The sequence below is a fragment of the Citrus clementina genome, unplaced genomic scaffold, assembly GCF_000493195.1.
Source record: "Citrus clementina cultivar Clemenules unplaced genomic scaffold, Citrus_clementina_v1.0 scaffold_2, whole genome shotgun sequence".
Taxonomy (NCBI): domain Eukaryota; kingdom Viridiplantae; phylum Streptophyta; class Magnoliopsida; order Sapindales; family Rutaceae; genus Citrus; species Citrus x clementina.
In genome coordinates this window covers 31,316,573-31,339,001 of record NW_006262688.1, presented here as the reverse complement: position 1 = coordinate 31,339,001, position 22,429 = coordinate 31,316,573, and the positions used below count along the sequence as shown (strand labels likewise).

General features: G+C 35.5%; 3 protein-coding genes across 6 annotated transcripts; all 3 read left to right on the top strand.

The window, feature by feature from the left end:
• Window positions 1–14: 14 nt before the first annotated feature.
• Window positions 15–6,070, top strand: LOC18051669 (obg-like ATPase 1). Its single transcript, XM_006448822.2, has 13 exons — window positions 15–91; window positions 194–391; window positions 950–1,117; window positions 1,219–1,342; window positions 1,900–1,991; window positions 2,723–2,821; window positions 2,940–3,053; window positions 3,525–3,589; window positions 3,729–3,845; window positions 4,073–4,148; window positions 4,512–4,604; window positions 5,118–5,168; window positions 5,762–6,070. The coding sequence occupies exons 2-13, from the start codon at window positions 305–307 to the stop codon at window positions 5,858–5,860; spliced, it is 1,185 nt and encodes a 394-aa protein (XP_006448885.2). The 5' UTR covers window positions 15–91; window positions 194–304; the 3' UTR covers window positions 5,861–6,070.
• A 2,351-nt stretch (window positions 6,071–8,421) lies between these two features.
• Window positions 8,422–13,563, top strand: LOC18051767 (probable LRR receptor-like serine/threonine-protein kinase At4g20940). The gene is made up of 4 exons (XM_006448820.2): window positions 8,422–8,907; window positions 9,225–10,369; window positions 10,491–12,032; window positions 12,775–13,563. Exons 2-4 carry the CDS (start codon window positions 9,313–9,315, stop codon window positions 13,356–13,358), a joined length of 3,183 nt encoding a protein of 1,060 aa, XP_006448883.1. The 5' UTR covers window positions 8,422–8,907; window positions 9,225–9,312; the 3' UTR covers window positions 13,359–13,563.
• A 3,202-nt stretch (window positions 13,564–16,765) lies between these two features.
• LOC18051766 (probable 3-hydroxyisobutyrate dehydrogenase, mitochondrial) lies at window positions 16,766–22,188 on the top strand. 4 transcript variants are annotated; one of them, XM_024191298.1, is made up of 12 exons: window positions 16,953–17,034; window positions 17,544–17,745; window positions 17,850–17,906; window positions 18,003–18,091; window positions 18,495–18,609; window positions 18,868–19,018; window positions 19,702–19,784; window positions 20,800–20,895; window positions 20,997–21,139; window positions 21,546–21,630; window positions 21,791–21,870; window positions 21,955–22,188. In XM_024191298.1, the coding sequence occupies exons 2-12, from the start codon at window positions 17,734–17,736 to the stop codon at window positions 22,040–22,042; spliced, it is 999 nt and encodes a 332-aa protein (XP_024047066.1). In that variant the 5' UTR covers window positions 16,953–17,034; window positions 17,544–17,733; the 3' UTR covers window positions 22,043–22,188. The 4 variants fall into 4 exon arrangements, with proteins under 4 accessions (XP_024047065.1, XP_006448881.1, XP_024047067.1 ...); XM_024191297.1 differs by lacking the exon at window positions 17,544–17,745 and having other exon boundaries at window positions 16,766–17,034; XM_006448818.2 differs by lacking the exons at window positions 17,544–17,745; window positions 17,850–17,906 and having other exon boundaries at window positions 16,768–17,034.
• Window positions 22,189–22,429: the final 241 nt, after the last annotated feature.

The window sequence follows — 22,429 nt, the reverse complement described above, 5'->3', positions numbered from 1 at the left end:
AGCCATGAGGTGTCGTATTGGTAACTGCACTTGCAATTCTCGTTGCATTTTGAAGTTTCTTGATTTCGGTGGCCATCTGTCTCTAGAAAATGTAAGCGCGGTCATTTTTGCAAAGAAACTTTTTATTTGTTTCTTTTTTCCAAAAAGCTCGCGCTGTTATGTGATTGTGCATCTAACCGTGCTTTCCTCTTAGACCACACGCAGGCGCAGGCGCGGACGCGGACTCAGACTGAGACTCGCATCTTACTCACTCTGTCTGCAAAACCCTAGGACTCGAAGAAGTAGAGCTCTCTCTTCGAAACAAATGCCGCCAAAAGCTTCAAAATCAAAAGAAGCGCCAGCTGAGCGCCCCATCCTAGGCCGATTCTCTTCCCATCTCAAGATTGGCATTGTAATTGATAATTCTTCTCTTCAAATCTAGATGCTTTTAAGCTAATTTATTATTTGATTTTGTTTGAACACTTTCTCTCTTTTTATTGTGTGATCGGATATGATGATATAGTAGATTCTCTTTCTTCTTTTCTTTCTGGTCTACTTTTATGGTGAAATGAAATGCTGAGCGAATTGGCATTTTTATTGAATCGATTTATCTGCTTCTATTTATCGAATTCTTTTAATTCAGAGAGTGAGACTTCAGTGCGTTTGTGAAAAGCGTTTTTATTAAATTTAAACACTTCTTGCGTAAGGAATTTTCAATAGCTTTTTGAAAAGCATCTATCAAGTGTTCTTGAATAAGATATTGAGCATGCTTTCTTTTACTGAAAAATCTCATACTACGTGCTTCTTCTTAAGAAATTCAATTGTTTCTTATCCCCGTAAGCAATTTTTCTATTTCAAACAGTTGCTGTAAGATAGAAACAAAAGCATTTTTCATTTTATCACTTGGAATGCTTTCTGACATCCAAACAACCTATTATAGTTTTAATTTTATTATTTGTGGTGGGTTCAGGTTGGATTGCCAAATGTTGGCAAATCTACACTTTTCAACACGCTCACTAAGTTAGCAATACCCGCCGAGAATTTCCCTTTTTGCACCATCGAGCCCAATGAAGCTCGGGTTAATATCCCTGATGAGCGATTTGAGTGGCTTTGCCAGTTGTTCAAGCCAAAAAGCACGGTACACTAGCTAATTTGTTAATGCTGTAGTTTGGCTTTATATTGGACTATGTTTTTGTTGTTTTGTGTAACATTATTATATTTTGATTTTTTGATGTTCAGGTTCCAGCTTTCCTGGAGATCCATGATATAGCTGGACTAGTTAGAGGAGCCCATGAAGGACAAGGCTTGGGCAACAGTTTCTTATCTCACATCCGTGCGGTTGATGGAATTTTTCATGTTCTACGTAAGGCATTTACATTATTAGTGTTGAATATCTTGGAATGTCGCTACTTCGTGTTATTTAATATTTATTGGTTGAATGATTTGTAATGATTAATGTCATGAGTGTGACTGTAACTCTAATCTGTGGAATTGTTACTGAGTTAATTTTTTTTTTCTCTTTCTGCACTAAATATCATTTTTAGCCTTATAAAATATATAAACAAATAAATATCATGTTTATCTTGTTAAATTCTTGAAACCATTTTTCTTTTGTATGTGCACCCATGTCTTTTCTTCATCTTCATCTTGTACTTCTCTGTTACAATGATGGACTGTGGTAGTAAGCTGCAAATTAATGGATGTATGTACGTTGACGTTGTTTGGCTGCTATTTTTAATACTTAGGAGCCAAGGAACTTTTCTGTGTACCTCTTGCAGGAAGGTTCATTTCTCATTCTTGTAGAACTTGTGTTCATACCGGTAGTTAATAGTAGATGCATTGATTTGTTGGTTTGTTCTCCTATTTGTAATGTTTTTACAGTGGAACCCATCTTCTTAAGTTTCAAGTTTCATCTTACAGGTGCATTTGAAGATCCCGACATTATCCATGTTGATGACTCTGTCGATCCTGTGAGGGATTTAGAGGTTATAAGTGCAGAATTACGGCTAAAGGTATTGCTGTTTCTGGATCTCAAGTTCATGACTTTGTTCTTTGGTCTTTAGTTCGTGGATGCTTGATTGGTTTGCACTATGATTATAAATTGGTTTCTATTTAAGTTTAGAAATTACAGCAGTATAAGAAAGACTGCTTATGATCGTTCCAATTATTTTTTCAAGGAGATCTCATCTCCACTGCCTGTTTAGGATCTCTATTTCATATTTTGAGTTTGAGTTTGATATACTTAACTCCTCACCATTTTTGATAAGATATATGCACATCCTGGAGAGGTTCACGTAATTAGTCTCTCTTGCTACTGATGCATGCCTAGGTAAGTTGTCCAACATTAGTTTTCCAATTATACTTGGTGTAATGTATGTGGATTGCAATGTTTATACATGAAATTTACATGAAAGAAGCAGATTTTCAAGCATATATTCTTCAAGTGAGACTAATATGTTTACCTAGGTTTTCTGGTTCATTATTTTAGGTCAAAATTCAATATTTTGTTATCCTCTGTGTCCTTTTCATTTTAAAGGGGTTTGAAGCAAAAATTAGAAAACTTAAAAAGAGGACTATCATATATATATTTTCCGTAATAAAATTTTGTAGTGCTTGATTGACTATTTCTAAAGGCATCCTGTTTGTTTAATTTCTCATAATTGTACTTTTTTTCATAATGTCTTTGGCATCCCAACCTATCTATTGAGACTCAAGAACATACTACCTTTTATGTGACTTGTAGGATATTGAATTCATGGAAAGGAGGATTGAAGATGTTGAGAAGAGCATGAAGAGGAGCAATGACAAACAGTTAAAAATAGAGCATGAGTTGTGTCAAAGGGTCAGTGGCTTTACTGCCTTGGATAATATTCTCAGCTTGAATTTTTGGCTTCTGTTTTTACCATTTTTCTCCTTTAAGGAAGTGATTGATATGTAGTGCTGGTGGTTCTTATCTACAGGTTAAGGCCTGGCTTCAGGATGGAAAAGACGTCCGCCTTGGGGATTGGAAAGCCGCTGACATTGAGATACTGAATACTTTTCAATTGCTTACTGCCAAGCCTGTAGTTTACTTGGTATCTATTTTGCTTTTCTCGTTATAGCATGGAAGAGTTCTGTTTGGAATTTGTTGAGCTAGCTATACTTGTTGCTTATTTCATTTACTTATATTTAGACATCTTTTCACCCCTGGCTAAGATGCACTGTATCTGTTTGTATGGTGTCAAGTTATCAAGAGTACTCATTCATACAAGCAAAAATGATTATAATATTATTTTCTAGTGAAGAAAGAAAAGCTATTGGTGATATTTTTCTGCCTGATCCAATGAATTGGGTTCACTATTTACTCACAAAAGAAGAGCTTGTTGTGTCGAGAATTTCCATAGAAAAATTGTAGCATGTATGAAAACTCAGCAGTAGTGCTACAGTTTTATCTTTTGGGTTTTATATTTCTTTGATTTTACTCCGTCCATATTCAAATTTTTCATCCTACTCAGTTGCAATGGTACAGCCTCTGAATTTCTATCATAAATTATGTCTATCTACAGGTTAACATGAATGAGAAGGATTACCAAAGAAAGAAAAACAAGTTCTTGCCCAAGATTCACGCTTGGTGTGTGCTTATTTTTAAACTTAACAATTATTTAAGCCCGTGAAAGGGATGTTTCATGGAAAGAAATTTAAGATGTCATTGTGTCACTGCTGTGTGTTCTTTTGTCAAAAGTAATGAGAATCACATTATCTTTTTTTAGGGTTCAAGAGCATGGGGGCGAACAAATTATTCCTTTCAGTTGTGCGTTAGAGAGAAATCTTGCTGATATGCCTCCAGATGAAGCGGCAAAGTATTGCGAGGAGAACAAGGTACAAAGGTTAGTTGAACTTCGTTTATCTCTCTAAAATCAGGGGTTGATGTTTGTCTGGATTATATGAAAATATTTTCATCCTTTCAAATTATTTGGTTATGCATTTCTAAGGTGCCTTACGTTAAACATGAAAAGAATTTTCTGGAGAAAGTTTCTGGAATTATGCAAATAGGAACAGAGAGTAGATTTCCAATGATTGTACAATTAAGTTAACTATGATTATTTTGCAACAGTGCTCTTCCAAAAATCATCAAGACTGGTTTTTCGGCGATTAATCTCATATATTTTTTCACAGCAGGCCCTGATGAGGTAATATAAATATTTTATAATTCTTGATGTCAATTTCTTTAGTTTTGTGTATTAACAAGTTTTGTGGAAGCATTGAATGTAATTTAAAGCTGTTTAGCAGCCCAATGGTTCATGCCATTGTTTTTTTCCTCTGTTTACTACTTTCATAATGCTATCATCTAGATTTAGATGATAAATTTAATATTTGTAAATGTGAGAAGGATTGAACTTCGACTCGAATAACTCTTTTCTGCATCTTTATTCTCTTCTTCCTTGTATGAGACATTCTGCTGTGCCGCCTGGTTAAAGTCTGGACTATACTTTCCATGTCTTTAGCTTTGATGGATGAGTGGATGAAGGTCTAAATAATTTGTCCTTTCTCAGGTGAAGTGCTGGCAAATTAGAAGGCAGACAAAGGCTCCTCAGGCCGCTGGGACTATCCATACTGATTTTGAGAGAGGATTCATTTGTGCTGAGGTTGTTGCTTGTTTGTGATTTATGAAAGTTTCAGAGATTACAGTGTTGTGTCATGTACAGTATATCTCAAAGTTTTGTCCAGTGCATTGTTGGTGATACTAGCTATATGCCTATTTTGTTCCTAAGTTGGGACACCCGCAAAAATAACTATCACCATCATAACCATGTTCTGGTCTTTCTTACACCTGTTAAGCTTCCTGTCCTCTGTAAGCATTGGCATCAGTCCAACCATACACTTCCACCATTGCTATTCTGCCATTTCATCACATATTGTGTTGATTTCAATAATTGTTTTTGCATCCCATTCCAGTCAGCATGACATTTGTTGTTGACCTGCAGCTGTGATTTTTCATCTATAATACCTCAGAAAAGTATGATCAAGAGTATAATGTTTTATCATTTTCTCAAAACCAAAACATCTTTATGGTTGTACTTGATTTTCACTAATGGCTATTTCGACATTTATGCTGAACCTCTAAAAGTCACTGACTTGGACTGTTTTATGATGTCTAGGTGATGAAATTTGATGATCTGAAGGAACTTGGTAGTGAACCAGCTGTTAAGGTAAATGTTTTAATCTCAAGATTTATTATCATTATCAGCATACTCTCTTGTCCATCTTTTCATTGCAAATCCACTGAATTTGCATGTCATTGGTTGAGAATAGTACTGCACAGGCCAGAATACAAAAGCAGCTGAATAAACTTGTAAAAACAAAAATTGATGAGATCAGAATTATAAATTTTGACTTCCGGCTTGTGTATGTGGGATGGGAAAGAGCCTAACAGCCCTAGGGTCTGCTTAGTTTTGAACTTGGGAAGCTAGGTATAGAGTCTTTTTCTGCTGAAAGAAGTTTACTTGAATATGAAGAATGATTTGTGATGTTCAGTTGAGGGTGTACAATTTGATAGCAAATGATTGCTTGTAAGATAATGGTGGAATCATAAAATCTTATTGATAATGAAACAGCACATCTGGGAAATGATCTAAAACATTGAAAGCCTTGACCTCCTTAAAATATAAGGTATTTGATATTCTATCTAGCGGAAAGTAATCTGGCGTTTCCAAACCAGAAAAGAGTCAAGAGTCTTTTCCTTGTTTTGTATCCTTAGTTGGCCTTAACCTTGGGGGATGATGAACTAATGGTTTTCGTACAGGCTGCCGGAAAGTACAAGCAGGAGGGAAAAACCTATGTGGTTCAAGATGGGGACATAATATTTTTCAAGTTCAATGTTTCCGGTGGTGGGAAGAAGTGAGATTTACACCCCTGCTAAGAATTGAGTTACTTTCCCGGGTTTAAGATGGTTGTGAGTTGTTAATTTTGATCCATAATCTTGAATGCTGTTTGATCATAATCATTTGTATCCTTTTTTGTTCTGCTAGAGCATTTCATGAATTATTTACATGTCAGGCAGGCATGAGAGAGCCATTGATTAGTATATTATGGCTCTACCATTATCTGAAAATTTTACAGATGAAAATATATGCTTTTGGTTACATTGAGTTTTAGTCGAATCTTGATTTAGTACTAAAATTTTAGTTGCTTCATTTCAGTCTTTTAAAGTTGGTTTATCTTGCAAGTAAATAAGCTTCAGTCCAGACCCGAAAGGCCGAAAAGCAAAAAGCAGTTTTCAAAATAGAAGTATGATACTGCATAGGATGTTTATCTTGCAAGTAATTTTTTTTTTCCCCCCATAAAGTTTAACTGGATGATATGTGTAGTGGATCTATTCAATCCATTGGTGCGGATTTAAGGTTAAAATGTCGCCATAATGTTAACAAAATTCCACTTGTATGATTTAATTAAGTATGGTATTATATTCCAACTTGCGGCAAAAAAATGTGCATTTTGTGACGTTACATTTTAAACCGAAGTTCATTTAAGTCGAACTGAAAGTGGGGGAAGGATAAAAAGGTTTCTCCGTTTTAAGAACTGCTATCCATAAAAAGTAAAAACCGAAGGCATATTGTCCGTGGTTGCCATTTGCGCCTTTATCATAAAAATATTACTAGCTCTCTAAAAGCCTTTCCCCCCCTCCTTTTTTTTCCAAGTGAACAAGCACTTTAAAAGCTAAGTCAATTATTTTTAACTTTATTAAATAGTAACCAGCAACTGTTTCACTTTTAAAGCCAAATTGGTTACCTTTTTTCAGACTTTCCATGGTGAAGGGACGCAGAATTAGCTCAAAAGTTGTACCCTTTAATTATATTATATTATCATCCTGTCAACAATGAAGAATCTTTTCTTGCTTTTAATGGCAAACTTTGGATAATTCCGTGTACCTAAATATAACGAGAATCGATTGAATTTGAAGTCGTCTTGTATGTAAGTTGTATGTATTTTGAGTTGATAATTAATTACCCTTTGTTAAAACGGACAGTCGAAATACTCGAATTTATTATGCTTTGTAATGCCTATACAAGCAGTCTTTCACCGAGTATCCTACTAGATTAGACTGCCTTTTGTACCACTAGATTTCTAGTAACATATGCCTTCTCTTCTTTGGTTCCCCGGCGGCCGAGCTCAGGATTTGTTCCGTTGCTTCATGAGATATAGTAATTTTCCGACAAAAGAATATTAATCACAAATTAATAAAGAAGAAGAACATGAACAATAAAAGCTAATTCACATAATTTGTTTTGAGAAATCTTCAACTCTCATCATTGCCTTCCTTTGACTCTTTTTAAGTATCTCGGCTCGGCGATTCGCTGGGTTGGGTTAATGGGGTTTATATTCTTCCAAAGCTTCGATTTCTTGAACGAATATTAAGTCTTAACCATGCCAAAAAGACCTATTCCAATGATATTGCCTTCCACCACTAACAACACTAATTTGTTTTTAAAAGTAAATAAATAAAAAAGACAAGGAACAAAGTTATGGTGCCTGTTATGGTCAATGAAAAAAATTGATTGTATCATATTTACAATAAACATATCAATCTTATAAATTTCTGAAGTTTAGGTAGTTATACAACTGATAATAAATCAAACTACATAAATTAACGAGGCATGTGGTTGCTACTTTTTTTTTTTTTTAATATGAACTACCAAAAAAAACAAAAAAAAAATGATGATTCTTCTACAATTATGTTCTAATCTTTTTGGGTGTTTGATTATTATTGCTAATCTTTCTCTAAATCTTTCTCCCAAACACAATAATTATTACCACACGATCACTGAAGCCCAAAAGAGAAAGTTACTCCACGAACAAAACACATGATAGCGGACAAAACACAACCACATCATGGACCACTTTGTTTAACTTGATTTTACGTTTAACCTCTGTGGTCCCTCAGATCTACATACCAATCGGTCAGCCGTGTAAAAACTAAACAAAATGCGGTCCCACATACAGTTATTTCTGGGACCACATCGTTGACGTGTCAGAATCTCTGTCGTTAATCAATTTTGGGTCCCATTTCTTTCGTTGGACCATCATTATAAACACACCAACTTCACCTCTTGTGTGACATTATTGGGAATTGCAAGATTGCTAGAGCCCTGGTCAAAGGGGCATTGTGGGGTCCTTGAAACGTGGCACACTCACGTCACAATCTCCCATGCACACAGAAAGAAGGGGGGAAAAAAACTGGATTTGATAATTACTTTGACGTCCGCGATGTAAAGTGAAGAAAGATTCTTCTTTTTTGGCGGGTAAATCCCTAATTATGTAAGTGGATTACAAACCGGGAAAAAAAAAGCAAAGGCCCTAAACATTTTCCCGCTATCTTTTTGTCTTTTACTGACACCGGACCCTCAAAAGGATGGACAAAGATTATGAAATATTTTAATTTTGTTTGAGTCTTCACATGTTTCCTCAGACTGTGTAAATGGACAAAGCTGATGTCTTTTGGGGTTTTGTCGCTACTGCTATTAAACAAAGATTAGGGTTTTGGCTTTGGTTAAAGCTGCTTAAAAGTATTGTCTTTAGGGTTTTAATAACCAAAATATTTCTGGGTCCCCTTCATTTATTACTTTCTAGTTGAGAGAATGAAGTCCCATTTCTTGTTTAAGCTTTCTTTTATTTTTAAATAACCAGTATTTTTAGCGTCCAACTCTACTTGGCTCTGTAGTGTGTCTGTACAAGCAGGTAAGCTAAAAAATCCCTGTGCATGTTGTTCCAAATTCTTGTAAATGCAAGAAAGTGGTCCTGTTTGCTTCAAAGTTTGAGTCTTTTGGTGGAAAGAGTCACTATGGAGCCTGCATTGTCGATGAAAACAGAGATCTTGGTTTGGAAATACTGTTGGGGAAGCAGAATCATTCCCGTCAAGCTTTAGTCTTCCAAGATTTGGTCCTTTATCAGGTAAAAAAATGCTGAGCGAGAAGCCAAGTTCAAGTTTTGTCTAACTGTATGAAAGTCATTTTGTTGAAGAAAGGGTTTTTGTGTCTTTTCTTGCCTTTTAACTGTCAAACATTTGCATTTTAGTTTATTCGCAGAGCCCAAATCTTGAAAATCATTATCATCATCATCATCATTATTATTACTATTATTATTATTATTATTTTAAGAAATCGAGCCGAGGCTGTCTAAGGGGTTATTTTCTCTAGATATTGAAGATAATATTGCAGTTTATGTTGTTTTGCTGTTAGCCCGTAACTGATCTTATTATATTTTGTTAGGTTCTTTGAAGTTTGTAGAGTAAAAAGCCAGTGATTCGCCTTTCGGTTGTTGACATTTAGTTAGTGTCGTTCTAGTGACTGCGTTAGTATGAAGCTCTTTAGGCTTCTAGTGTTATCCCTATATTTCTTTTCTTCCGTGGGGCAGCTTCCCTCACAGGACATTTTGGCATTGCTGGAATTCAAGAAAGGAATCAAGAATGACCCTACTGGATTTGTTCTTAATTCATGGAATGAGGAGTCCATTGATTTTGATGGCTGTCCTTCTTCTTGGAATGGTATAGTTTGCAATGGTGGAAATGTTGCCGGCGTTGTCCTTGATAACTTAGGTCTCTCCGCTGCTGCGGATTTGAGTGTGTTTTCAAACCTCTCAATGCTTGTGAAGCTGTCAATGTCAAACAACTCCATATCTGGTGTAATTCCTGACAACATAGGTGACTTCAAAAGCCTTGAGTTTCTTGATGTCTCTGATAATCTGTTTTCTTCATCATTACCCTCGGGGATTGGTAAACTAGAGAGCTTACAGAATCTCTCATTGGCTGGAAACAACTTCTCTGGCTTAATTCCGGATTCAGTGTCGGGGCTTGTTTCAATCCAGTCTTTAGATTTAAGCCACAATTCATTTTCTGGGTTGCTGCCACCAGCATTGACAAGGCTGAATAACTTGGTATATTTAAACCTATCTTCTAATGGGTTTAGCAAGAGAATACCAAGAGGCTTTGAGTTGATTCTAGGACTTCAGGTGCTAGACTTTCATGGGAACAAGCTTGATGGCCATTTGGACGGGGAATTTTTCCTTCTAACAAATGCCAGTCATATTGATTTCAGTGGGAATATGTTTGTGGGCTCTAGTTCGCAGAAATTCTTACCAGGTCTGTCTCAGAGTGTTCAGTATTTAAATCTTAGCCACAACCAGCTTACTGGGTCACTGGTGAATGGAGGCGAGCTGCAGCTCTTTGAAAATTTGAAGGTGTTGGATCTGAGCTACAATCAATTGACTGGAGAATTGCCAGGATTCAATTTTGTTTATGAGCTTCAGGTCCTCAAGCTCAGCAACAATAGATTTTCAGGGTTTATTCCTAATGACCTTTTAAAAGGAGATTCCTTGCTTTTAACTGATCTGGATTTGAGCACCAACAATCTCTCAGGTATAACTTATACTGTATTTCTTTTTGGAGTCATATCAGTCATGTGCTTGGTTGTGAAACAGTGTTAGGCAGAGTCATAATTGGCTAGTGTGCACCCCTCACATTTTAGTTCATGATTCAGGGTCAGTGAGCATGATTTTATCAACGAATCTTCACATGCTTAATCTCTCCTCAAATGGGCTCACCGGCGAACTTCCTTTGCTTACTGGAAGCTGTGCTGTACTTGATCTTTCAAACAACCAATTTGAAGGAAATTTATCCAGAATTTTGAAATGGGGTAACATAGAATATCTTGATCTGAGCCGAAATCATTTGACAGGGTCCATCCCGGAGGAAACTCCACAATTTTTGCGTTTAAATCATCTTAACCTCTCCCATAATTCTCTTAGTAGCTCTCTCCCAAAAGTCATCATTCAGTATCAGAAGCTTAGAGTCCTTGATCTCAGTTTCAACCACTTAGATGGACCTTTTCTAACCAATCTGCTAAACTCATCCACATTGCAAGAACTCCACCTTGCAGATAATTTACTCACTGGTGTTCTTGATTTCTCCCCTCCTAGTGTATCGAATCTTCAGGTTCTCGATCTTTCTCATAACCGGCTTAATGGGTATTTTCCTGATCGACTTGGTTCATTGACTGGACTTAAAGTGCTCTGTCTTGCAGGAAATAATATATCTGGTTCTCTGCCAACTTCTATGGCTAACATGACCTCTCTTAGCTCGTTAGTTATATCCCAGAACCATTTTACTGGTCCTTTGCCAACCAACTTGCCTAACAGCCTTGAAACCTTTAATGTTTCATACAATGATTTTTCTGGGGCTGTTCCTGAAAATTTGAGAAAGTTTCCTAGTTCTTCTTTCTATCCTGGAAACTCCAAATTAAGTTTTCCAGGTGGTGCACCTGGATCAGGGAATTTTCCTGCTGAAAATTCAAATGGAAAACCTATCAGCACTATTGTCAAAGTCATCATAATAGTTTCTTGTGTAATTGCTCTTATAATTCTTATCCTGCTTGCCATCTTCATACATTATGTCCGTATATCAAGGAGAATGCCACCAGCTCATACCACGGATAAGGACATCCACGGCCATACTCTAACCATCCCTCCTGGCAGTACTGGTACAGGCAATGGTGGAGCTTTAGTTGTTTCAGCTGAGGATCTTGTGGCGTCAAAGAAAGGATCATCATCTGGGATTTTAAGTCCAGATGAGAAAGCGGCAGTGGTAAGTGGCATATCGCCATCAAAGAACAGCCATTTGTCTTGGTCACCAGAGTCAGGGGATTCGTTCACAGCTGAAAATCTTGCAAGACTGGATGTAAGATCACCAGATCGATTGGTTGGTGAACTGCATTTTCTTGATGACACTCTCACTTTGACACCAGAGGAGCTGTCAAGGGCCCCAGCTGAAGTGTTGGGAAGGAGCAGCCATGGAACTTCTTATAGGGCAACACTAGAGAATGGCATGTTCTTGACTGTGAAGTGGTTGAGAGAAGGTGTGGCTAAACAGAGAAAGGAGTTTGCTAAGGAGGCTAAAAAATTTGCTAATATTAGGCATCCAAATGTTGTGGGTTTGAGAGGCTACTATTGGGGACCTACGCAGCATGAGAAGCTTATTCTTTCAGATTACATCTCACCTGGAAGTCTTGCAAGCTTTCTTTATGGTAAACATTGCACTTCTTTGTCCCTCAATCTGTTCAATTTATATATGTCACTCGTTCACTTTCATCTTTTACCTACTAGTCATGAAAGTTTATTTATTTATTATTATTTTTTTTTTGGGGGGATAAACATGTAAGTTTACTTTGTTTTAACAACTTGACTTCTTATATCTCCACATGTCAACTCTTGAACAGTTAGTTATTAGAATAAGCAGGTAAAGGGAATTTGTGTGATCCTTACTTTAATCTATCATTTGTGATCTGGTGTGGTGGTTTTATTCAAATGATGTGCAATGCTTGATGAACTCACAATAACTGTTGTGTGATTCCTATCCTGCTTTGTTGTAGCTTGAGGGATGCATCACTGAGGCTTAAAGATTTTTGTCGTGCTTTGTCTTCTTTTTATGATCTATAAATTATAATAGCACTTGGCAAGGCAATTGACTGAGTTTTCTGCAGGGTCTTTTATGTAATCCCAGTGCATTCTATAGGTTGCAGCAAAGAAATTATGGCTCAGTAGTTTAATCATTCTGGATATCAAGCATATAACTGCTCAGACATCTATTTGTACATTTATCCAAATTTATACAACTGCATAGATTTGATAGGCAGATCATTCGGTTATTATTACACGTGAAATTGTGAATAAACAGACATAGGCTTTTCAAGTTTAACTCTTATGCATGTACACGACTCATATTTATCTAAACTTCATCTGCCATTGCTGATAAACCTTTATTGGCAGATCGACCTGGAAGGAAAGGTCCACCATTAACATGGGCCCAGAGGCTCAAAATAGCAGTTGATGTTGCACGTGGCCTCAACTATCTGCATTTCGACCGTGCTGTTCCGCATGGGAACCTAAAAGCAACAAACATACTATTAGATGGACCTGATCTCAATGCACGTGTTGCTGATTACTGCCTCCACCGTCTCATGACCCAAGCTGGAACTATTGAACAGATTCTTGATGCTGGGGTCTTGGGTTATCGTGCTCCAGAGTTGGCTGCTTCCAAGAAACCACACCCCTCTTTCAAGTCAGATGTTTATGCCTTTGGAGTGATATTGTTGGAGCTTCTAACTGGTAGATGTGCAGGTGATGTTATTTCCGGTGAAGGGGCTGGGGTTGATTTGACAGATTGGATGCAGTTGAAGGTAGCAGAAGGTCATGGCTCTGATTGCTTCGATGCTGCAGTGATGCCAGAGATGGTGAATCCAGCAGCTGAAAAGGGAATGAAGGAGGTCCTTGGAATTGCTTTACGATGTATACGTTCGGTGTCTGAGAGGCCAGGTATCAAGACTATATACGAAGATCTATCGTCTATATAGTTCTTTTTATCTGGTTTATTAGGTCCTGAATTTTTGTGGGGATTTAATATCTCATTGGCTCCCTTTTTGAGTACCGTCACTTTGGCGATTGTATTTTGATCAGCCAATAGTATTAACAACAATTAGTTGTAAAAAAAATGGAGCATACTTTTTTAATGGAAACAAGATTTTCATGTGTTGGAAAAGCATCACTTATTACTGCATGAATTAAGACTCAAAGTAGGACTTAAAAAGTGAGTTATCAACTTTGTAACTTCATACTCTTTTAAGGTAGCGTTTACTTTTTGGATTGGATTGGGAATCCTGAGGAGTGAGAATCTTAGGATTGGGAGTGTGGAATCCAAAGAGATAAGTTCAGTTTGCCATGGGATGGAAATCCAGGTTACTCTTTTAAGGTAGCGTTTACTTTTTGGATTGGATTGGGAATCCTGAGGAGTGAGAATCTTAGGATTGGGAGTGTGGAGTGGGAGTGGGAGTAGGTTGTTTACTTACACTGGAATGGAACATGAAATAGAGATCAGAATCCAATTTATGTGTTTACTTTGTCTTGGATTGGGAGTAAATAGTTTTAAATTACAATTTTATCCTCATTTAAAGAATTATAGTTTTTAATTACAAAACTAATAAAAAATATATTTAATGAATAATATTTATTTTATTATATTTGTAAATTTATTATAATTATTAATATTCTTAATTATGAACAATAAATTATTAATTTTAATACAAAATGAAACCTTATTTTATTTTATTTAATATAATTATATTAAATTTATTATTATATAAAATAATAATATAATATTATTTAGTACAAAATTAATATTTTCTTAGAATAAACTATTTATTATTATTAATATTAAATAAATATAGTACTATTATTTTTAAAATAAATATAATAATATTATATTTATTAATTCTCTATTGATATAATAACATTATTTTAAAATAATTTTAACTTAGAATCAATGCAAATTATTATTTAGTTAAATATAATATTATTATTCAAATAAATATAATAATATTTATTTTATTTTATTAATTATAAAATATTAAATTAAATTAAATTAAAAAAATAAAAGGGTAAAAAAGGGAGAGGTGGGAGTGGATTCCCACTCCCACTCCAAAAATGGGTGGGGCCCACGGAGTGGGATTTCCACTCCCTTCTCATTTAGAGGAAGTAAACGCTGGAGTGGGAGGAATCCACACTCCTCACTCCCACTCCAGCAAGTAAACACAACATAAGTCTTCATATATTAAAGGAAAAAATATTGCTTTGTCCTTGACGTCAATTATTTCTCAAAATAATGCACAAGCATAATTGTTAATTTCAGTTCTCACATCTTTTCCACGGAATGCTGTTGATATGAAGGTTGGCAACCATCAAAAGTAGGGATGGCAATTATACCCGCAAACCCGCCCAAACCCACCCGCCAAAACCCGCCCGTTGCAGGTAATTTTATCCGTTGCGGGCGGGTTTAGTATTATAAATTAAAACCCGCATATGGATGCGGGTGGGTTTGGTATTAACCTTATACCCGGTGGATACCCGCATGGATATCCACCAAACCCGCAATAATTTTTTTCAAATATTTTTAATTTAATTTAAATATAAAAATATATAAAGAAAATAATGTAATTAATCAAATTACCAAATAGCAAAAGGCTCAAAGTTGTGTATGTGTGTATATGGCTCATCTCTTATTCTAAAGTCATAACCTAAAGAAAACTAAAGGCATTTCCCTTCGAATTAGTATTTGAAAATATTAATCTTAATTATTATTTTAGGCATTGTGTTAGATGGGTGCTTATGGTGGTGAATAAAATAAATATATTCTCTTTGATCTTGTTTTAAATGATAATATGAAATGTAATTATTATTTTTAGATATTAGTTTGTGTTTTTTAAATAGATTTGTATAATTTATACTTAAATTTGAGAATTTGTGTTGAATTGATGTGGAAATTTTAATTTTTCATTTACATTGTTTAAATATAAAATTGAATATGTTATATGGAACTTGAGGTTATTATTGTAAATTTATATATTAAATATTTGTGATTTTAAATACGGAAACCCGCAAAAAATCCGCCGGATACCATTGCGGGTTTGGTAATTGTTAAAACCCGCTGCGGGTGGGTTTTTTAAAAAAAATTAAAACCCGCTGCGGGTTGCGGGTGGGTTTGGTAATTTAAATTTTGTGCGGGTTTGGGTTTGGTAATGGCAAACCCGCTGCGGGCGGTGCCCATTGCCATCCCTAATCAAAAGCCAAAAGAACATCCATTGGTAAAAGGGTTGTGAATGACCAAGCTTCGAGCCTGTCCCGATCACAGAAAATAAAAGGTCCAACCTGAAAAAAAAAATCCAATCATTTGAATTCCATAAAATTATATAAATAATAAAATAAACATAATCGAAAATGATGTTTTATAAAATTATACAAATAATATCATTTTTTTTTTTAAATTTTGGGTAGGATCTAGTTGGGGTAGGTAGGGCTCGAATGCTAACCCGAATTTAATTGGACCTGATATTTAGGCATGAGTTTAACTTGAAATCTTTAAGTTTGGATTAAAGTACAAAAAATTTGGGCCGAGTTTAGCGGGCCGAGTCTTTTTGTCATTCCTATGTGGTATTCACTAGTAGAATCAAATATTTTTAAAAATCATTTAACAAATGAGTGACATATAAAATTAAGATTTAAATTGAGACTCAAATATTAAATCTTTAATAACGGATGTCAATAAGCACTCGTATCTATACCAGTTGAGCATCATACCCTGTCCTTTTTCCCTATCCCCTATATCCTATTTTATTTTTTTAATATTTCACATATATTAAAAAAAAGTTAGCTCTAGATGAAGATGCAACACAATATATTAAAATATTTTAGATCAATTTCAAAATAAAACCACAAGAAGTGAAATGGAGAAGAATAATAATTAGTCAATAGTCAAATAGGTTAATGTGCGGGTATGGGTCATCGTATTTTATACTTGTATGTATTCTGCTTGTCTAAATCAACGGAGATAAAAAGATTATACCCGTACCATTAGACTCATTATCCTACCTTAACATAACGGCCCTTGAGAGTAGAGAGCTCCTCTTTCCGCAGGATTTTTTGCCATCTCTATCCCTAACATTATTGTTATATAAAATACGTAGCTTGTGAGTTGTGACAGTTTACAAACATGCCCTTCTCATCTTTGGTCTCTCCTACTCGGAGTATTCTAGTAATAAGCCAGATGCCCAGATAACTATCAGCCAAAATCATGCCCTTCTGAGCCCACCTTTCGTAACGTTGCATGTCATGACTTAAATGACGTGCAACGCTAAAGACGAAAAAAAATGGGCCAACGGTTAATGAATGAACGGAGTCTAATGTAATCTTAGGTGTCATTCTTATCAGTTGATGAAAAAGACAAGCAATAACTATTTGTTTTTTTCCGAAAGATTAAAGAATTACGAGCTCTCTGCCACTGCTACTGCTACTAGACAAGCTTTGGGAGAGTGATAGACTGTGGTGTCTTTTATTCTATCAATGACAATGGCGATTTGCAGAGTCAGGGTGTTGCCTTCTCTTTCTAATCTCAAATCTACGGTCTTATTATCATCACCTTTTCAATCTTCTGCAATGCGTAGATTCTTTTCATCTCAAGTGCCATCATGCCAATTTGAGGTGATATTGTTTTCTTTAACAGCCTTAATGCATCATTTTATATTTTGAAACTATTGGTTTTTCGTTATTTGAAGGTTGTACTTATACGTGATCATAAATTCTCATTTGGGTTGTGATATTATTAATTATTGATGGGTTTGTTTCATTTTCGTCCTCTTAATTTCTTTGGTTGTTGTATGTTTTTCGCTCAATCAGTTTGAATTTGAGAAATCTTTATACATGTTGCTTGTTTCCATTGAAAAGATACATAACCAAGCTCTGGGTGAGCTCTTCTGAATTGGGAATATATGCGGGAAAAATGAAGTAGTTTCTGTTTCTGTTGTGCCCAAAGGATTTTTGCTTGTGTTAACGGATATGATGTATGGCTATTTCAGTTGAAAGATTCATAATAAGTTTTAATATGCCGATCACAATGGGGTATGTAAAGTTATTTATGTACTAAGCGCTTTATTTGTAAGATTGTATCTCATGTCATGGGGTTATACCTGATTTCGACTTCTGTGCTGCAGAATTAACATTTTAGCTTGGAATTTTGGTTATTGGATCTGTCAAATTTATGCATAAACTTGAAAATACTGGTAAAGGATGCAAAGTAGCTGTTGAATTGGAAATGGTGCCAATTTTAGGGCAGTGAAACGAGCTTTGCGTTGAAACATTGGAACATGTAACCTGGTTTTGACCGTTCATTGTGCTCAAGACATGCTTTACCAGGCACTACGATGCTCTTTTTTGATCAAGTATTTGAGAATTGAGAAATGAAGCTGGACCACTTCATTTATTTGTTTATTTATTATTTTTTTGTGTATGTGTGTCAGGTGGAGTTTCTGTTGAAAATGCAGCTGTTTCCATCTGTATTCTTTCAGAATTATTTAGTGGAAGTTTATGCCTTTCTCTCATGATTTTATTTCTTTCATGGTGCATTTTTTTTCTGAACTGGTTATATTTATCAGTGTACTTATGTATAACAGAGTGTTGGATTCATTGGGCTGGGAAATATGGGATTCAGAATGGCAAGTAATCTGATGAAGGCTGGATACAAAATGGCTGTTCATGATGTGTAAGGCTCTTAAACCCCTTTCTTAACTTATGGTGTTATGATCTTTATTTTCTATTTGCAAAATCTGACTAATGTTTTCATTAGCTTAAAATTTTTAGCAGATATATTGGGATTCAAATGTTTAAACATAATAGAGAGTTAAGAGCTGTGTTTCTGCTAGTAAATCCCAAATGCTCAACATGTATACACAAATTCCAACAATTGGTTTGATTAGTTTAATAATCTTTTCGTAAATATTTGTGCCATGCGAATTCAAACATTAAAAATATTAGACATAAAGATATCTGAGCATGTGTTTCACTTGCTTTATTCTATAATATTTAGTTGCTCTGTTTTATGTGTTGGAAGTATGACATACACATCTCTACTTTGAACCAAATTTTCAAGTTTGACTTTAATTCAGAAACTGTAATGTCATGAAGATGTTCTCTGACATGGGAGTTCCTACAAAAGAAACACCTTTCGAAGTTGCAGAAGCAAGTGATGTTGTAATTACAATGCTGCCTTCATCATCTCATGTGAGTATTGTGATTCAGTTTGTTGACCTAACACGCACACACACACGATTTTTGCTCTGTTCTGGCTGGCCTTGATGGCTATTCAAGCAAGAATATAGCTCCTCTTCTGGCGACAACCTGCATCTTCCTTTAATGCATACTAAAGCAAGTTAAGTTTTGATCATCACATATGCTCAACTGAGGAAAGTTTCTTTCTTCAAGGTTTTTATTTTTGCTAAACATGTGCAAAGTGTGAAAACTTAATCTTATTTTGTGTAGGTATTGGATGTCTACAATGGACCTAATGGTTTGCTTCAAGGAGGGAATTCTGTAAGACCGCAATTATTAATTGATTCATCTACTATTGATCCCCAAACTTCAAGAAATATTTCTGCAGCTGTATCTAATTGTATTCTAAAAGAAAAGAAAGGTACTGTTCAGTGAACCAGAGTAACTGTCAGCAGGATTGTTAGTCACTAATTATTCTTGTTTACTTTGACATTACTAACTTAGAATTCATGTATTTTTGTTATCATAACTTAGCTAATCTTTGAACTCTGTGCACATTTTGGAGTACATAATGTAATTTTCTATTTATTTAATTAAATATGCAAAATACATGACAAAGTAGAGAGTCAAATGTATTATTTATCACCTTTCACAAATTTTCATCAGGGAAGAACCTATGTTTTGGTTGATGGGCAGAAAATATATAATAAAGTGGTAAAGGCATGCTGAATTAAATATGCCTGTAAGAATTAACCATGCATCAAAAGAAAATGCAGAGTTGGTTTGTGCTGTATATAACAATGATTGAATCAATAAAATGCGTACAGATTATTTTGATAGCCGAAAGCCTTCCTGAAAGTGAACTATACTGAGGTAGTGGTATTTCTTGCATGAGAGACCTTGACATGTAGTTATCATCACCATTGTTGTTAATATGATCCTGATCTTGCCTTTAAGCCGTCAAAAAGTTGAATGATTTGAATCAGGATCAGGAGAGGCTGGTATACTAACTTTCGTTTGCATTTTCTTGATTCAATCGTTGTCATATGCATTTTCTTGAGAGACCTTGACTTGTAGTTATTATCACCATATATTTTTATGTAGATTCATGGGAAAACCCTGTCATGTTGGATGCTCCCGTCTCTGGAGGTGTTCTTGCTGCAGAGGCTGGTACACTGACTTTCATGGTATGATTTCGCTTATTATCAATCCAATGAACAATTCAGTTGCCTATGAAGGAATTATCTGTGGTCTTTTCTGCGCAAGCACACTAATTTTCTTTCAATGTTATGGTCATATATATATGGCTGATACTGACATGCCAATGATAAACATCTGATGCTTTTCTTACCTGGAACATTCTCTCATAGACAGTAATAATCTATGGTTAGGTGCATGATCTTCACCTTCTGTTTGGCAGAAGTACACGAGTTCATTTCTTTAATCCAGCTATATATTTTCTAGTTCCTTTTGTCTCTTAGCAGAGAAATTATGTATTCTGTAAACACCAGGATAAAAATGATAACCTGAATTCTTTCTTAGTTTTGGATTTTGTCCTTTTACTGTGCCTAAAGAGTGCTATATTTATCTAGAAATGAATGGTTTGATTGGCAGCTAAACTAGATATTAGTGCTCATAAAATGATTGGAAAACTCAAATCCATCACCACGCTTCTCTGAACTCAAATATTTGATGACTTGTCAATCTGGCACTTGTGGAGATACTAGCATCATGTTAATGATTTCAGAATATGTTATAACTAAAAAGTAATAACCATAAATCCTCCTGTTAACACTGAACCAGCAGCCAAACACCCAACCAAAGCTCATTTAAGCTGGCAGAATTGTAGTTTCCATCTTGGTTTCTCAGCTATAAATATTTGTCTTAACTGGAAGCTGTGTGCTATTAGACTTCTGTGATTGTAATTTATCTTTCAGCTATTCTGTTTTGTTATTATCTCATCTTAAGTATAGTGTTAGCTATTTAACATAGTCTTCTTTTGGTAGTGGCACACTGAAAAAGCTTACATAATCTTTTTTTGGTAATGGCACATTGAAAAAGCTCAATCATTTATACTGTTGATGTGCGCATTGATGGTGCACATATTCCTGAGTTTCCACAAGTGCATTAGATTGGCAGCACAGAAGTTTGTTCCATTTTAGTGATATTTGACTTTTGAACAGAAAATGGCATGTCACACAGGTTGGTGGCTCTGAGGATGCATATCAGGCTGCAAAACCCTTGTTCCTCTCAATGGGGAAAAACACAATATACTGTGGTGGTGCAGGAAATGGGGCAGTAAGTTTCCTTGTGTACTTTTAGCTTGATTATTGGTTTGCACATGACTGTCAAACTTTCTTCAGAGAATCTTACATCTTTGACATAATTCCGTACTATAGGCAGCAAAAATTTGCAATAACTTGGCAATGGCTGTGAGTATGCTTGGGGTGTCAGAAGCCCTTACTCTTGGTCAGTCACTAGGAATATCTGCCAGTACACTAACAAAGATATTGAACTCTTCAAGTGCTCACTGTTGGAGTAGGTAGGCTTCACATTCTCAAGTCTCTCCTCTATTAATGAGATCTAGAATCTTTCTTTTGATTCAAGCACTCATGCATGTAATGTCCCTCGAGCAAAAAGGAAATGAAGTGAGGACCAAGTCTCTTCCCTCTTTATAGAACTCAATTGGCATAGAAGTATGCATAAAATGTCTCAAACTATATTGAACTCATTGACTAGTTAAATGGCATAAAACGTTTGTCTAAACTTGTACTGTCTGTGATACAAACGTTTACAGAGACTGAATCTGCCAGTGTTTCTTGTCAGTGGTTTTCCAGTTAAATTTTGCAGGCCTTTTTTATTTTGTTGACCTGGAAAGAAAACTTTAGAAATGATTTGTGTCAGTGTTGAAACGTATTACTGAATTTGTCAACATTTCAAAAACGCAGTGGCAGTTATAATCCTGTTCCCGGGGTGATGGAAGGGGTGCCCGCTTCAAGGAATTATGGTGGTGGGTTTGCATCTAAGCTCATGGTAATAATGTTTGCCCCATAACATCCGCTTTTGATTATTCCACAATGGCCTTATGTTAGTAGTTGTAGGAGTTGCTTTTATTTTCTGATCTTAATTCCTAAAAACTTATATGATGGACTAATCCCGAGGATAATCTAAACATGGTACTTCATCGATGCAGGCCAAAGACTTGAACCTTGCTTTGGCATCAGCAAAAGAGGTTGGCGTCGATTGCCCGTTAACATCACAAGCACAAGACATGTAAGAATCTTTGGTGCTGATATGAAGTAACAACACTATAAGTTGCATTTTTTTAATGGTAATGTTACATCTTGCTTTGTGCAGATACGCGCAGCTCTGTGAGAATGGACATGATTCCAAGGACTTCTCCTGCGTTTTCCGGCATTATTATGGAGGCAAGGATGAAGTTTAGCTTCAACATTCAAGGACACTGCTTTTACAAATCCATTCTGATTCTCTTGTAAAATCAAAGCGCATTCAATCAAAACTAGCTCCCTAAGGCTCGTCCCTTTTCACAGAATAAATTGCAGCTAATAAAATCTTTTTCAGTTATATGAATATATTTACCCATGAAGAGATAGAGATAGAGAATCATGTAATATGCATGTTGGGAAGCCATTAAGCCAATGTGCTTTTCTTGTCCATTGCCGTGGGGAATCTTTCTTTTTCCTTTTCTCTTTTTCTTTTTTAATAATCTCAAACCAAAAAAAATAAAAAAGAAAGAAAGAAAAAAGGGAATGTAACTATTCTCAAGTGTTCTACTATTTCTATCATAAATTAACATTATTGAAATTATTGG

Bases quoted from the DNA above. Each gene is read 5' to 3' on its own strand.
- LOC18051669 (XM_006448822.2), top strand. From the start codon at position 305: ATGCCGCCAAAAGCTTCAAAATCAAAAGAAGCGCCAGCTGAGCGCCCC. The intron at 1,118-1,218 runs GTACACTAGCTA...TTTGATGTTCAG, and splicing joins TGTTCAAGCCAAAAAGCACG to GTTCCAGCTTTCCTGGAGAT. The intron at 3,054-3,524 runs GTATCTATTTTG...GTCTATCTACAG, and splicing joins CCAAGCCTGTAGTTTACTTG to GTTAACATGAATGAGAAGGA.
- LOC18051767 (XM_006448820.2), top strand. From the start codon at position 9,313: ATGAAGCTCTTTAGGCTTCTAGTGTTATCCCTATATTTCTTTTCTTCC. The intron at 10,370-10,490 runs GTATAACTTATA...TTCATGATTCAG, and splicing joins GAGCACCAACAATCTCTCAG to GGTCAGTGAGCATGATTTTA. The intron at 12,033-12,774 runs GTAAACATTGCA...CTTTATTGGCAG, and splicing joins TCTTGCAAGCTTTCTTTATG to ATCGACCTGGAAGGAAAGGT.
- LOC18051766 (XM_024191297.1), top strand. From the start codon at position 16,897: ATGACAATGGCGATTTGCAGAGTCAGGGTGTTGCCTTCTCTTTCTAAT. The intron at 17,907-18,002 runs GTGGAAGTTTAT...TATGTATAACAG, and splicing joins TATTCTTTCAGAATTATTTA to AGTGTTGGATTCATTGGGCT. The intron at 20,896-20,996 runs GTAAGTTTCCTT...TCCGTACTATAG, and splicing joins GTGGTGCAGGAAATGGGGCA to GCAGCAAAAATTTGCAATAA.